Here is a 16,858-nt window from a genome sequence, read left to right on the forward strand (position 1 = left end):
TGTGTGTGTGTGTGTGTGTGTGTGTGTGTAGAAGGAAGGTAGAGGGCAAAAGAAGAGAAAGAAAATATATATTTAGCTTAAAGACAGCAAAAAAAAAAATTGAGCATCTGTCCTATTTATAGTAATATCAGCAATTTGTTAAGTGACTCCCATGTTCCAGTTAGTGTTCTAGAGAATGGGGATACTGGAACTGGATGGAACAGTCCCTGCCCCCAGAGAGCTTCAATTCTCTTAGAAGAGAAGACACATACACAGGTAAGTATATACAAAACATTATTCCAAGTTCATACCAGGTTCTTGGCAGAGGCTCTAGCCCTGATGAGATCATTTAAGAACTGAATGACTTAATTATCATCAATAAGGCAAAGATCTAGAACAACTCCAAGGGGCTCATGATGAAAAAAGATACCCACCACCATAGAAGGAACAGAATCTGAATGCCAATTGAACATACTCTTCTTCACTTTATTTTCTCTATGAATTTTTTCTCTAGTGTAAGTGATGTGTGTCTTCTTTCACAACATGACAAACAAGGAAATATGTACATCCTGTATCATCTTCCCTGCCTTTTGGGGGAGGGTGGTGGAATAGGAGGGAGGGAGGAAAGAAGAATGAGACATAGCGCTTTGGCCTTAACTGATGTGAGTTTGTTTCTCTTGGATAAGCATACTATGATTTATTACATATTTGTAACAAATCTTATCTATTATAGCATTATGTTATATATTAAAAAAATATATAAAATAAAAAAAGAATCAAGCCCTGGACTGAGGATTTTAGGAAGTAGAGGCAGAGAGGGTGTACAGGTTAGGCTTTGGGCAGGACTGAGTCACAGAGATAGAAACTAGAAGGTTGTATATTTGGAACAGGAAGGAGACCAATGACTGTACTGAATGTAGGGTATCTGAAGGGGAGAAACTATAAGCTTTGTAAGGTAGGGTGAAGAATCAGGATGTGATGGACTTTGAATGCCAGAGAAGTTTATATTTGATCCTAAAGACAATAAACATATATATGTATATGTGTGTGTATATATATATATATATATATATGTATTTAGGGTGGGGGGGGCAGGTCAGATTTATGTATTAGGAATATAAATTTGGTAGCTGTGTGGACAATAAACTGGAGATAGACCTTAATGTTCAGAATATTGTCTTTAGGGCTGAAAAGGAGCCTCAGAAATCATCTAAACCAAACCACACCCTGAGAGGTTAAGGGATTACTCAAGGCCACTTTGGCAGATAGTCTAATCATTGCATTTTATGAATGAGGAAGGAAAAAGGACGCCTAAAGAGAATGTGATTTCCCTGAAGTCACATAGATAGGGAGTGGATTAGCTGAGGCAGGAAGTTTACTTTTCATTAATTCCAAATCCTGCCATATCTTTCTCCTGAGAGTATGTACTACCTAAGTCTTGCAGCTCTTCTTCTTCTTCTTTTTTTTTTTTTTTAAATTTATTCTGAGGCTGGGCTTTCATGTAATTTTACCCTTACTCATACTGAAGCGAGTGTCATCCGAGGTTCCCTTTTTTTTTCCTCCTTCTCTTAAAGATCAGCTTTGCAGTCTCCCCAAATCATAAGGGTAGAGTTTCATGACTGGAAATGGCCTTAGAGGCCATCTAGTCTACATTCCTCAGTTTATAAATGAAGAGCTATGGTTCGGAGAACTTAGTTGACTTCTCTAAGGTCACATAGCTCATAAATAGCAGAAGCAGGATTTGATTTCGATTCTTTTATTCCACTTCTAACACATTTTTTACAGTACCCCACTGCCCCTCTCAGGAAAACTGGGTAGGAGCGAGGAGAGAATGAACAGCTTAAGTTTTAATGTTGAGACACCAGCTGGTCAGAGACTGGAGGTAGGCATATTTCAGTCTGACACAATTCATTCTTAACATCCAAGTCCTTTCAGGAAGGAAGGAAGGTTATCTGTGAGTTTGTGTGCTCCGAAGTCACTGATTCAAGGGTTCTTCTACTGCTGTTAGTTTATCTCATTTACTTCAGCTTTTATTTGTTTTTATTTGAAGATCAATCATCAAATGTTTAAGGTCAGACACTTTCTAGCTGTGTGATCCTAGGCAAAGAATGAAATCATTTTTGCTCATAAAGAGAATACTTTCTAATGGAAGTGGCAAACCCCAAAATAAGGATATACAGTATGGAATAAATATAAAATTAATAAATATGTATATAACTATATATGTATATATATGCATACATATAGCCCTCATAACAGTCTATTAACACATGCATAACACACTAAGTAGTTAAATTTAAAGTTTTGTTTTTATTTGAAGATCAGCCAGTCAACAGATGTTTAAGGTCAGATAGCTGTGTGATCCTGGGCAGAGAATTAAAATAATCTCTGCTCATAAAGAGAATGCTTTCTAATGGAAACTCAAATATAAGGATATAGAGAATAAATATAAAGATAAAGTTAATAAATACATATGTGGCTATATATATGTGTAACCTTTATACAGCCTATCTATAACACATGCATAACACACAAAGTAGTTAAATTCAAAGTTATGACAGAATTTTGGCAAGAAGTTTTTTCATAAAATTCTGTGTCCCCTCTCCCCCCCCTTTTTTTAAGTCTGAAAGGAAAAAGAAGTCAAGTTTATTAGATCTGGGTCATAAAAGTGACTGTATACATTTGAAAGAATTGCCCAAATTCTAGGGCAAAGGAGGCAAAAAAAGACGTTTTAAAAGACTCACTGTTAATGAAACAGTATCCTTTTGTCAGAAAACACTAGTTATTTATTTGAAAAGAGGCAGAGTCCTCCTCCACTTGTGCTGATGCAATTAAGAAATGTTTCAAATGACTAACTTTGGCAGGGGAGTTGACAGGGCGAGGTGGTGATATAAATGTTTTATCAGTTGTCAGAAATGTTCTTTTAAATTTGTAATTGGTTATAGACATTTGATTTTATTCATTGATTTCATTCATTTCAGGATACACGGTTATGAATATAAGCATTTTATGGTTCTAAAACTCTTGGCTATACTATTGCTTTGATAACAGCAATTCCTTGTCAAGGAGTGCAGTTCTCTTTATAACTTCCAAAACAATCAGGTTTTTGTGGAATGAAATAATTATGAATCCACAGGAGCAGGCTGTTCTCTTGCTTAATCATTGCATTTCATGGAAGCTGTATTCCATCAAAGCTCAGGGGAGCCATGTTGGGCCAACATAGTACAGCTGTTTCCTCTAACTTGGTAATAGAAAAGGATGGCCTTGATTTTTAATTATCATTATTTGGATTGTATTCTGTGTGAGGGATAACATCCTGTTTCATCACTGCAGTGGATGTGTGGTTTTATTTTGGGGGTGTGATATGGATCTTTCACTTTTTGTATGTATGTATGGAGAAATTCTTGTAAAAACTTCTGCCAGTGGTACACATTAGCAACTTATCAGCAATTGATAAGCACAGAGAATTACTGGAGCTGTAGAGTTGATTTCTGACTATGATAACACAGCTGCCATTTTTGTGGCTTATGGCATAATTTAACCATATAGGGAAAATATTCTTTTGATAGGAATTTACAGTTTCATTTCAGTGGTGTTGTGACCCAATGTGGGGTTTTCTTGAAGATTTTATATTGCAGGGGGTTGCTGTTTCCTTCTTTAGCTCATTTTACAGGTAAAGAAATGAAGGGTTAAGTGACTTACCCAGGGCTCCACAACTGTCTGAGGCCAGATTTGTAGATTTGTATTAAACTGAACTCCTTGAGAAAAAGAACTGTTTTTTTTTTTACCTTTATATTCTCAGTGTTTAGCACAGTGCCTGGCATGTAGTAGACATTTAATAAATACTTTTTGATTGAGTGCTTTTAATGGTTTGTACATTAACAACAAATGATTTATATAGTTTACTCAATGCTTCATAAAAACCCATTGAGACAGGTGGTATGGGTATTCTTATCCCTATTTTGCAGATGAAGAAACTGAGACTTCCAGAATATTTCCTATATTTTCATGAACTTGGATAGAGTGGAACCAGGATCTCTGATGGACTTTAAATTCCAGAGGAGTCTATTTGATCTTAACACTGGATTTTTGAGGCAGGGTAGCAGTATGGTTAGATTTATGCTTTAGGAATATAAATTTAGTGGCTGTGTGGATGGATTGGAGAAGGAAGAGTATAAATGAAATAGATCTTTTAGTAGGAACAGAGACCTTAGACATCTCATAGAATATCATTGTCTTTAGAGCTGAAATGCAAGATTTTACCCAGGTTTCTTAACTACTGTGACCATTGTCTAAGTGGTTAAATTCTTATGACATTCTAAGATTAATTAAGACTCTTTTAAAAAATCTACCCCATCCTTAGGTGGACCAGAAATTGGTAAGAGACTCTTTCTGCAGGTTAGAGAGAATTTTTTCTACTTCTTGCATTTGGGAAAACTGTATGTTCTTAATAATCTCACCCTGCCCCTATTTTTTTAAAAGATCCTATTCTGACCTAATAATTTGTTGTTGTTGTTTTTAATTCCAGTATTCTCCCAATGATGTTATATTGCTAAAAGTCCTTTCACAACACATTTTCCAAAGAATCAAAATTATGGGTGGCTTAAAATGACAAATAGTGGACTGAAATGTTGCATATTTCTAGTGGTGACTTGGTTTGTGGACAGAAATGATTGACCTTGAGATGGGGCAATCTTGTATTAAGAGAGAGGGGATAGTAGGTAGAGAATGTGGAGTGTTATTTCATCAGGAACAATATAAAAAGAAATCATGCAAGGTATGTTTGACAGATTCTCCATGAAAGGTTTGTAGGGAAGAAAAAGAAGAAAAATTGCACAGAAGGAAGACATATGGATGGTTTCTGATTTGCAATTTCATATTAACATTATGGTTCCATCAAAAGATCAAAATATAAAGATACTTCATGCTGGAGTAAATCTTAGTTATTTATATATTTTTAGAGGTAGAATATCTCCTTGCTCTTATCCTTTTCCATAGGCAAAAAAATTCTAGTCTTCCAGTACAGTTTGGAAAAGCAAAACAAAACAAAAATGATAGAGATTCCAGGCTGATAACATTTGGGTTTAGGGTATTTTAGTATTTGATTTCTGTGGTTAAGTTCAAATGAGTTGGAAGTCTCTAAAAGTGCTTTGAAATTCTATATAAGTAAAAGTTTTTATTATAATTCTATTCATTTAAAGACTTACCTGGAGTTAAGGCATGATATAATCACAAGGTTACAAATGATTACAAAAGATTAAAGAAATGCCAATTTTTTTTAGGTATTGTTACTATTACATTATACATTAAAAGTTATCTTCTGAAACCATGAAGATACAGCTTAACCTTTTCTGACTAAAATAGCATGGTTAAAATTTGTGAATTGTGCATGTGGAAATTTATAACTAAATCACTATTGAAGTTAGTTTCTTGAAACTTATTAGAGAAGTTAGGAGAAAGTCATATAAAATGTTCTGTCAAAGACATAATTTTACATTGTTGCTAAAAAGCATTTCTAAAATGACAGCATATTGCAGATACTAGATACCATTAACAGATGAATCTTTTGTTTATATTAAGTCATTCTGGATACATAACAAGCATTTGACTACTTTTAGTATGGGACAAATTTGTACTCCAACACCAACCACTATTCACTTGATTCTCTACTGCTTTTCTTCTTTTCTGTATTTTTAAATGAAGTCACAGAAAAGGCCCCAACTTTAAAAGTTTCTTCTTGAGGAACATTTGTGGCATATAAAGGGAATAAGATAGTCTACGAAAAAGAATTTGGCAGATAATGTTTATCTGGGTGCCAGAGAGCTTTATTTTTGTCAGTTGGATGAAGATCTTTTGAAATTGTATGTTTGGCTTCTTTCCTCATTTAATTTCTCTTTAGAGAATTCTGAACTTAATTTTTCATTTTCATGATGACCCAGAGTTATTATCAATAGCCATTTGAAGTTTCCTTTGTTTCTCCCTTGTCAGACTATTACAACCAAGTACTCAAAACTTAAATGAATGATTATTTTTTTTATCAATTATAATTTATTATTATTGTTGTAGTCATTTCTCTGCCCCTTCTTTTCTGTTTAGCTGCTTTTCATTTGTTGTAGATCCGGAAATCAGATAACCAGAATTATGAAGAATTCTATTATCAAATTAGACTGTAGACAAGAGCCCAGGGACCTGACTTTCAGCGGCGCTTAGATAACCATTTTAAGTGTTCAGTTATCTTCTTCCCTTCACTCCCCAGATTGGGCCTCCATCAGAAGTTTAACCTTGGAGAAAGGGAATTCTCAATAGAGTTAGCCCTTTGTAGGTAAGAGCATTGAGGGCCAGACTAGAATCCATGTCAAAGTTAATTCTTCTGCTTTGGTACTGATATTTTTAGTATCAATTCTAAGACAAGGTATAAGGAAAGGAAAGAAGGAAAGAAATCTAACCAGAATAAAGGGGGATACCAGTAAAGTTAACCTTTTGTAGGTAAGTGCATTGAGAGCCAGACCAAAGTTCATGTTAGAGTTCTTTCTAAATTTGGAGCTTCATCAGAAATCTGAACCAGGATAAAGGGGAGGGGCAATAGAATTAACTATTTGTAGATAAGGATTAACTCTATTGAGAGGTAATCCAGAGTCCATGTCCAAAATAATCCTTTTTTTTATCTGTCTTTTTAGTTATCTTAAGGTACAACATCAAGGCACAAATATCACTCATATTTCAGGTATTTAATAATTTAAGGTTGCTACTTAATGTGGAAAGGAAACTAGACTAACAGTTTGTGTGGGGGAGGGCCAACTGGGAGTGGCAGTTGGGTCTTTTGACTAGCACTTCCTCCTGGGAGAGGTCTTGCGTCCTGGGGTTGGAGGAGAGAGGAGCTTGTTCAGCCCAGTCTGGAGTGGCATGCTCTTCTTGGTTCAGCCCAAAGACACAGGCTTTTTGCTTTCTGTGTACTGCTAAGATTCTGAATTAGAACAACGAGAGTAGACAGGAGTGGGACAAACTCTCCGCCAGCCTCTGGGGCCTGGCCTCAGGTCTGAAGCTGAGAAAACCTCTAATCCCAACTAGTTATTAAACTTTATGTTATTTGAATTCGCAGTCAGATAAGTGGACTATCTTTTCTGGTCACAGAGGGAGCTGAACTTCAGTTCAGTCATTCAACGACAAACCGTCCTTATTGGACCCCTGCTGTTTCCTCTCAGCAGGGGGCATCTCCCTCCCTTGCCTCACCAAGCAATATACCCTTTCTCCCCATAACTCCTCATTACCCCTCTACAAACCTCCCATTATTCCCCATTTATCCCCATTTTTCCCAATCTTATTTCCTTTCCCAATAAATATTACATTAAAATAAGTCCCTATTTTTGTTTGTTTCTATTTTTAAAGCCTTCCTCTTTTTTTCTTTAAGAGGTATCTGCATACCACCTGAGATTACCACCACTCTCTTCTCTAGGTTCCACACACACACAAAAGGGAAATCTTTATTTTACCCTGTTTCCAGGAAAGTAACCTGTCTTTTGAAAGTGACCAGCCCAGGGCCTAAAGAATCTGGAATGCTAACAGGAGTCTAATGACAGGGAAATCTATTTAACCTGCTTTGTGAAATGAGACCAATCCCATCCACCTTTTAAAGACATGTTATTTCAACATAGTCAATAAATAAAACATTAAAGAAAAAAGGGGACTCTCTTCTTCCAGTTCAGGATGACTGCATATGATTCATATAATCTTTCTGGCCTCTCTTTCCCCATTAGCTATAATCATACTTTTCTTAAATCGGAGAACCTTAAAGTTTTATTTCCTTGCAAAAGAGCAAGACCACAACAAGGGTCATTGTGGTTCAGGGGATAGAGTGTTTGATTTTGAAGTCAAATGGCCTGTGTTCAAATCCCCACTCTACCATTTATTACCTGGTGACCTAGGGAGTAAGTCACTTAATTTTGGACTAGCATCTGTAAAATGAAGGAACTGAATCAAATGGTCTCTGAAGTCTCTTGCTAGCTATTAATTACTGATTCCATACCAGTTATCTTAATTAGCGACCTCAAACTCACATGAAACAAGGCCATTAAACCTTACATAAGAATCCCTGCCAGCCATATATTGACATAGAAAATCACAGATTAGCATTATCTATTTCCTTTTATATTTTTACTTATTTTGCTAAATAGTTCCCAATTACATTTTAATCTGGTTTGATTTGTACTAGGGCTGGCAATGCTGAGGCCAGTGGCACATTTGACATCTCTGTAGGTGGTTTTATAGTACAAATGTCAGTCTGTTCTGTGTGTGTGTTTTTTTTAAACCCTTACTTTCTGTCTTAGAACCAATAATGTGTATTGGTTCAAAGGCAGAAGAGTAGTAAGAGCTAGGCAATTGGGGTCAAGTGACTTGCCCAGGGTCACACAGCTGGGAAGTGTCTGAGGACAAATTTGAACCCAGGACCTTCCATCTCTAGGCCTGGCACTTACTCCACTAAGCTACCTAGCTGACCCATGTGTTCTGTTTTGGGTCAACTCCCAATAATTCTCCATTAAGTGATCTTTTTTTCCCTCCTGGGGTTTTTGAAGGGAGAAGAGTATTGATATGCAAAGTATCATACTTCTATCACTTTCTCCAAGGATTTGAAGAATATTACCACTTTTTAAATGGGACTTGCATTAACAAATCACTTTCACTTTTACTGAATTTCTCTTGATCTTTGCTTCCTGAGTTTCTTTTTTATAGAAGAAGAAGTTGAAACTTGGGAATTAAAGCGATTTGCTAGAGGTCAAATGAATTGTAAAATATCAGTCTTCTGATTGCTAATTCAATCATGCTGCCTCTATAGAAAAGAATAGAACTTTCATCGAAGAAGAAAATATGATGTAAAGATCATCACTCAAATTAAATATAAATACTTCTAAATGCAATGAAACAGGATTTTAAGTAAAAACCATTTTTATTACATAAATCCTCTTTTATCTCATTTATTCTTTATACCCCCCTGAATTTTCTTTTTTTTTTTGCTTTGTTACATTTTCTCTTGACTTCCAGCTTGTTTTTGAAAATGGAAAATGTTAAAGCTAGAGACTTTAAAAAAAATGTGTCAGTTACCTATAATGTTGAACAAATAAAAAAGAATTGAATATTAACCTACTGGTGATTAATGTTCATTCTTTTAAAAAAAATTTAAATACCCTTAAAACCTCACCCTCTTTTCAAATGTGAACATTTTTGCTGTAATGGGCCCCTTTGTAAGTCTGGTAAGTCCCCTTTTTAGGAGAATATTTTTAAATGCATAAAATAAAATACATAAGATTACAAAGGAAGCCAATTATATTGAAATAGTTACTCAAATTATTAAAATATTCATGTGCTCCAGATGAAGAATTCCAGATATAGAGTGAATTAGCAGAGATTCCATCACAAAATTTAACTGCAGTCTCAAGTGATTTCGTTTCTGTTGAAGTTAGAGATTTCTCTTATTGTTGAACATTAGTTGTAACCCATTTATCTGAATTACTGATAATGTAACTGTGGAGCCATTGGCACTCTGAATGTTTTACTTGACATGTTTCCAAGATAAGGTTTCTTTTTTGTAACTCCTTTCTGAAAAGTTTGAAGTGGGACAGATAAATCTCTGGACTTAAAAGGAGAATCAGGTCTGCAGATAAATGTTTGCCTGGCCCCTTCTCTTCATTGTTAGTGGTTTCCTTTTTTGTGTGTTATGTGGGTGTGTATTTAAAAAATAAACAAACATAGACTTGGTGAAAGTCTCCCATTTCTTTGGGACTACCAAACAATATGGTGGAGGAGGAGTCATGTTTGTATTAGAGATAATACATTAAGGGCAAACTGAAATGTCTGTCTAGAGGAACTTGTTCTTGGGATATTTGGAAATCCATGAATGTAAAAATATCCTTTAACAATCAGACTTTTATATCTCTTGGAAATAAGTGGGTTAGAAGGGTAACTTTTATACATTTCTAGAGATGTTGCTGTAGCCATAAGACTTTAGATTTATCACTTGCTCAGATTACAGGGAATTGTTACATAAAACACTACTAATATTACTGAGGCATCGTGGCACAGTGGATAAAGAGCCTTCCTTGAAATCAGGAAGAAGTGAGTTCAAGTTCTACCTATGACGCACACTGGCTTTGTGTCCTAGGGCAAATACTCTCCAAGATGAGAATTCTTTTTGGGTTATGAAGTCTTTGAAAGTCTAGAGAAACCGATAGATTCCTCAGAATAATAAGATTTGCCCCTGTCATAAATTCGCAAATGCCTTTCATTTGCGTCTTTTCATAGGCCTTTCATAATGAGTCAAATTCTTTTATAGAGAGAAAACTAACACAGTAAAATTGGGCCAAATGTGATGCTAAGACAAGAACAGACAAGGGTAGGTTGGCAAATGCCCTATTAGGCTAATGAAACAAATGAACAGAACATAAAACAGGATTGTAGGATCATAGCTTTCTAGAGCAGGAGACCTTAGAGATTGTCTAATCCAGGGGTTCTTAATTAATCTTAGGTCCATGGACAAATAGGACAGGGAAGTCTGTGACATTTTTTGAATAAAATTATATCTTTATTTCTAATTTCTAACTGAAATTTAGAAATTTCTTTCAATTATGAATGTAGGCAAGCCTCCCCCCCATAATATTAGTAGCAACTGATACTTTCATATCATATTGGCATTATTGTAGATATCTCAAAATGTTTATACTTATCACTACTTTGAAGTTGCAGTTATTAGAATTGTCAGTACGTAGCATGTGATCATTGGTACTGACATTTTAATTTTAGTACAATTGATTTCCTTGTAATTCTATGTATTTTTGAAATTGATTTAAAAATATTATTCAGGGAAGTCCATAGGCTTCACCAAATACCCAAAGGGGACTATTGTAGAGAAAGGGTTAAGAATTCTTGATCTAATTCAACTTCCCCATTTTACATTTAAGGAAAAAACTGAGATCCAGGGAACCCACCCTACCCAAGGTCACACAGGTAATAAGGGATAGAGGCAGGGTTTGAACCCATAGGAATTACCCCAAGAATGTACTAATTTACAAGTTGGTTGTAAAATAACTGCACAAAAGGTGGGATCCTTTTGAAATTCTTGTCTCTCAGAATTGCACAAAATTGTGTGGATTATTTGGGAGAATTGGCCAAAGTGAAAATTTAAACATCTTATTTTTTTTAATGACTAGGCCAGAAAACTATTAGAATCTGATTGTGTACACAGTTATAGTTTTTATGAACAAGGAAGCATGTATGTGCGCTGCTTTATTGTGCTATTTATCTGCTTGATCATTATGTTGTAGCAGGTGAATTTATTATAGATTTTTGAGGAATATATAACAAGAATAGAGAACCTCATGATCATAAGTTTATTATTTAAAAGGAAAAAATCCATCATTGAAGAGTTCTTCAAAGTTTCCCCAATCCTATTCTTCTTCTCCTTGCTCCCCCCTCAAAGGATTTGGGGAGTGGGGGGGGGGGTTGTAGGTAACTATTTTGCAATTACATTTTAAATCTGAGAACCTGGGTTTATATATGATGGGCAGCTCGGTGGTGCAGTGGATAGAATGCCAGGCTTAGAGTTAGGAAGACTCATCTTCCTGACTTAAAATCTGACCTTAGACACTTACTAACTCTGTGACTCTGGGCAAGTTACTTAACTCTGTTTGCCTCAGTTTCTTTATTTTTAAAGTGAGCTAGAGAAGGAAATGGCAAACTACTCCAATATTTTTGCCAGGAAAACCCCAAATGGGGTTACAGTTGTACACAACTTAAAAATGACTGAACTACAATAAAAAATAAGCAAGTACATTGATCTCAGTGCTAGTTTTGGAGAGATCAAGAAGACAACTAAGAGAGGATCTTTTCCCTTAAGAACTTAGTACAGGACACAAGATGGAGCATAAATAATTACAATAAAATTAGAATATGATCAGTTGAAGAGGTCAACTCTGAAGAAATCACTAATATTTTAAAGTAGAATGGAATAAGTCAGGAGATGGCAAACTATGACCCATGGGCTAAATTTAGCTCACCATGTGGTTTTATTCAACAGCAGAGCTAAGAATGCTTTTTTATTTTTTTAAATACAATAAAACTGTTTAAAAATATAAAATCATTCTTATTGCATGGCTATACAAAAACAGGAATAAAGGGATTTGGACTTGGCCGTAGTTTACCAGTCCCTGGAATAGATAGTATATAAAGTCCTTACTATTCTAAATATATAGGCCTTTGAGATCCAGAGACATCTAGATCAAGGGAAAGGGAAAGGAAGAATGAATTTGGAAGCATAGTAAGTAGTCTAGTTGTTTATATGAATGTAAGAGGAGATGGGCAAAATAACCCTTAATAATTGCTTTGATTTCATCTTCATTAGTGGAAAGTTCACTCTTCATTTTTGATGCTTGTGATTTGGTTTTCTTCTTTCTTTTTGAAAGTAATATTAGCCAATGGTCAATCTTTTGTTGTTGTTGTTGTTTTTAATAAAAGGATCTCAATTTTAAAAAATTAATTTATTGGTTTTCTTAATCCATTTTTGTTACCTTTAAATTTTAGGATTTCTAATTTGTTCATTTGGGGATTTTTAATTTGTTCTTTATAATTTTTAAAAATTGTATGCCCAATTCATTGATCTGTTCTTTCTTTCTTTTAATATTATGAACATTTAGAAATGTCAATTTTCCTTTAATTATTTTCACTGTCCCACAGATTAATAAATTTAAAAAAAAGAGAGAGATGAGGATGACAAGTTGGAGTTCAGACTTGCAAACTGAATTATAGTAGGCGATGGCCATAAATTTCATACTTGTCTAGCTTTAAGAAGTACTGAAATGTATGTGTATCATACTGTTAGATTGTGTTATCTTATAATATTGATGCAGATAGCTTGATAGATTTTTGTTTTTGAAAATTGATTGTATTTTTTTTTGTTTTATTTTAGGGCAGGTCAAAGTCTTCAGAGCACTGTATACATTTGAACCCAGAACTGTAAGTATTCAATTTCTCTCCTGAAGAGGCAATTATAAATTACTTGATTCATTCTTTCTTTCTTTTCTCCCTTCCTCCTTTACTCCCAGCCTTCCTTCAACTGCATTTTGAAAAGTGACCAGTATCTATTTAAAATGTCATATCCAGTGACCCTTTTTCAGTTCTCATCCTCTTTGACCTTTAAATTATTTAACTCTATTAATCTCTGCCTTCTTGGAATTCTCTCCTCCTTTGGCTTTTTAAATCCTCCGCAATCCTGAGGCTCTTTCTGCCTCTCTGGCTACTCCATCTCTCATCCCAGAATCACAAAATGTTAGAGCTGGAAGGAAATTTAGACCTCATGTAGCCTTCTTTGTTTTTCAGATAAAGGAAACCAAAGCGTAGAAAGAGGAAGTGCCTTTCCCAAGGTCACAGAGTTAGTTAGTGACTGGATTGTGGCTCAGGCTTGAGGCTTCTTTTATGACTTATCTCCTTCCTCCAGGCTTACAAATGTGACCTTCCACTCTCTTCATTCCATACTTTCTCTCTTTCTTTGTACTCTTTGGGAACATTATTATCACTTCTGTTTCACAGAAATAACTCCCAATCTACATCTCTAGCTTGATACATGCATATATTTATGCGCACACACATATATATATATATCTTTGTATCTATATTTCTCTCTACCTGTCTAGCAGCCTCTGTGAGATAGGAATACTGATACCTATCTCATATGATTGATAAAATTAGATAAGTACTGTACATAAAGTACTTTGTAAACCCTAATATATTATCTAAATACCTATTAGCATGATTGTATCGTGCATAGACCTGAAGTCAGAAAGACCCAGGTTCAAATGCTAGTTCTGACATATACTCAGTTATTTCTTTAAAACCCTTATCTTTTTTCTCAGTATCATTTCTAAGAAAGAAGGGCAAGGGCTAGACAATCATGGTTAAGTAACTTGCCCAGGATCAGAAAGCTAGAAGTGTCTGAGGCTGGATTTGAACCGAAGACCCTGGTGTTCTATTCCCTGTGCTACTTAGCTGCCTTCATTTACTGTTGTTTTTTTTTTTGACCCTGGACCAATACTTTTCACTCTTCCCAGACAACTTGGTAACTCTTTAAGTTGGAGAACAGATTCTGAGTGGCAGTTGAGGAAGGAGTCTTTGCATCTGAAATTTCCTCCATCAATAAAATCACAAATGCAGTCTATTATTACTAATATCTGTTAACATGCATTGCTATTTCCAGTATTGTTATTGTTGTGGTGGTGATTTAATAGCAATGTTTCTTGAAGTGATAATGACTAATTACCTGGGCTTGAAACCTGGATATTCTCTCTGATTCCACACTGTCATTAGGTCACCATATTTAAATGGCCATCAGGGTGGGGTGGTATAGTAGAAAGAGTCCTGGTTTGGAAGTAAAGGATCACATCTGTGACCAGGATCACATCTCTGTGGCTTCACTTTCTTCATTTGTAAAACCAAGAGGTTGGATTAAATGGCTTCTAAGGACCCTTTCAGGGGAGACTCAGGGGATAGAGCTTCAGACCTGGAGTCAGAAAGACCCATCTTTCAAAGTTCAAATCTGGCCTCAGACACTTACTAGTTGTATGACTCTGGGCAAGTCACTTAACCCTATTTGCCTCGATTTTTCTGTCTATAAAATATTCTGGAGAAGAAAATGGCAAATCATTCTAGTATCTTTGCCCAGAAAATCCTAATGGGGCCAATGAAAAACAACTTTTAACAACAAGAAAAAGGTCTCTTTCACCTCTTGATTTATGAGCCTCAGTTTCCTGTGGTCAACTCTACATAGCTGAACAATTAATCCTTTGGGGTAGAGAATTTATCTCAAAGATGTTATAATTTGCTCATGTTTGGAGGATAAAGTAGCAACAGAGTTAAAAGTTTAGAACTGGATTGGATGGTGGTCCTGCTATAGACAAGCTCAACATTCCCAACATCCCAGACCTTCAAGCCCTATCTTTAATTATCTAAACTTAAGAGGGTAATGTAAAAATGGCTCAACCTTGAAAAATAAATGTGAAAATGAATCAACTTCAGATTAGTTTGAAAGAATAACTGATTGACATCATCAATTTATTAGAAATTTACTAGCCTAATTTAAAGAAATACCTTTGCCAGATTTTGAATAGAATTAAAAAATGAGTATCATAATTTAGTAAACACAGATAATGATTTACTATAAATCCCTTTGAGCTACCTCTCTTTGTCAAGTACATTTCGTGGCTATGATACCCATTAAAACCAAGGATATAAATAAACTTAGAAATGGATTTTTAAATCTGGTATCACAAAGTGGTAAAAAAAAGATTTGTCAAGATAATGAAGCATATTCTATTGTGTTGCTATCATTAAAATATTGTGAATGTTTTTTATCAGTCAAAAGTTTTTTTACTATTGACAAATAAACATTTTAAAGTATTAAAAAAAAAACAAGCTACATCAATTGACTCATGGTATGTGGTTCTTTTGGTCTTTGGTTTTTAAGAGTGGAAGATAGGACAAGCCCCATGGGGAACAACCTTGTTATTTCTTCTAACAGCTTCCTGTATAGACCTGGTTAGACTGGATAAACCAGAGTAGAAAAACTAGGGCAAACAAGAAAGCTGCATTTCTTGTTCACAGAGTGAAGTCGATTGCTCTCTTTAGAAGAAAACCGATGACTACCTCATCATGATCCAATCCTGTTTATCAAGCCTTTACAGGCAGAGAAGGCGGAGGGAGTTAATATTGAACTTACTGACAGCTGCCAGCTTTCTACTCTTACTTCCATATATATAGATATAGATATAGATATAGATATAGATATAGATATTTAAACCACCATTAGATGTGTAAGATTAAAGTCCCTGTGACTTGTTTAGTGGGTGTTTTTCCTCTTCAATTATAGATTCTCTCATAATACTCTGTTCTTGGAGTGTACAGATAATGGCTTGCCTATTAGTTCTGATCTGTCCCTGTCATTTGTGTTAGGAGTTGGTTGAGGAAAGTACAAGTTTTCCCTTTAAGAGGAGAATTCAGTTAAGGTAGTCTGTATAGAATTAGGAAAAGAGTTCATCTTTCCTTCTAAGAGTGTGGTATGTGGGAGGTGTACCCATTTTCCACCTGAAGACCACAGTGGATTGCACCATGTCCTTATTCTAGAGGCACCCCTTATTCTATGGTCTGAGATTTTGTCCTTCATCAGAGCTGATTGGTACACAGTCTTATAAAGAAATGTTTTATTGAAGGCACTTGGAAGCTCTAGAATCTATTGAAGCTCTAGAATCCATTTAGCTTGAGTTGAGTTCACTGCTAGTCCCTATATTATCTATGTTAGTGATTTACTTATTTGGATGTCCATATTAGTTTATTTTGTAGTGAGTGGTTTGAAACCCTGGCAGTTTCCTTATTTTCCTGGCACACCTTGTTTATCATTGTATGAGCACCCTTTAGTGCAAGTGCCTTTCCCTCTGTGCCTTCTTTGTATGTATCTCCTGTATACTTATATGTGTACAGACATATTTTGGGGATATTGTAAGTTTTTTCCAGGCCACCACAATAAAGTAAGTCGGGAATTTTTGTTTTCCTGGTGCATATGAAAGTTATGGTTACACTATACTCTAGACTCTTAAGTGTAAAATGGTATTATGTTGAAAAACCAACAACATAAATACCTAAATTAAAATATTTTATCACTAAAAATGCTAATCATCAGTGAGTCTTCAGCAAGTTGTTTTACTGGTGGAGAGTCTTGTCTTAAAATTGATGACTGTTAACTGATTAGGGTACTGGTTACTGAAGGTTGGGGTGGCTGTGGCAATTTCTTAAAATAAGAAAGCAATAAAGTTTGCCATGTCATTCATGAAAGCTTTCTCTATAGCAT

General features: G+C 35.2%; 1 protein-coding gene across 1 annotated transcript in view; it reads left to right on the forward strand.

Moving 5' to 3' along the window:
• Nucleotides 1-16,858, forward strand: part of OSTF1 (osteoclast stimulating factor 1) — a 70,885-nt gene that overhangs the window by 32,024 nt on the left and 22,003 nt on the right. The window contains exon 2 of the mRNA XM_007498541.3: nt 12,932-12,978. Within this exon, the coding sequence (XP_007498603.1) occupies nt 12,932-12,978 (47 nt within the window). The remainder of the gene's footprint in view (nt 1-12,931; nt 12,979-16,858) is intronic.

This window comes from Monodelphis domestica, chromosome 7, assembly GCF_027887165.1.
Source record: "Monodelphis domestica isolate mMonDom1 chromosome 7, mMonDom1.pri, whole genome shotgun sequence".
Classification (NCBI taxonomy): domain Eukaryota; kingdom Metazoa; phylum Chordata; class Mammalia; order Didelphimorphia; family Didelphidae; genus Monodelphis; species Monodelphis domestica.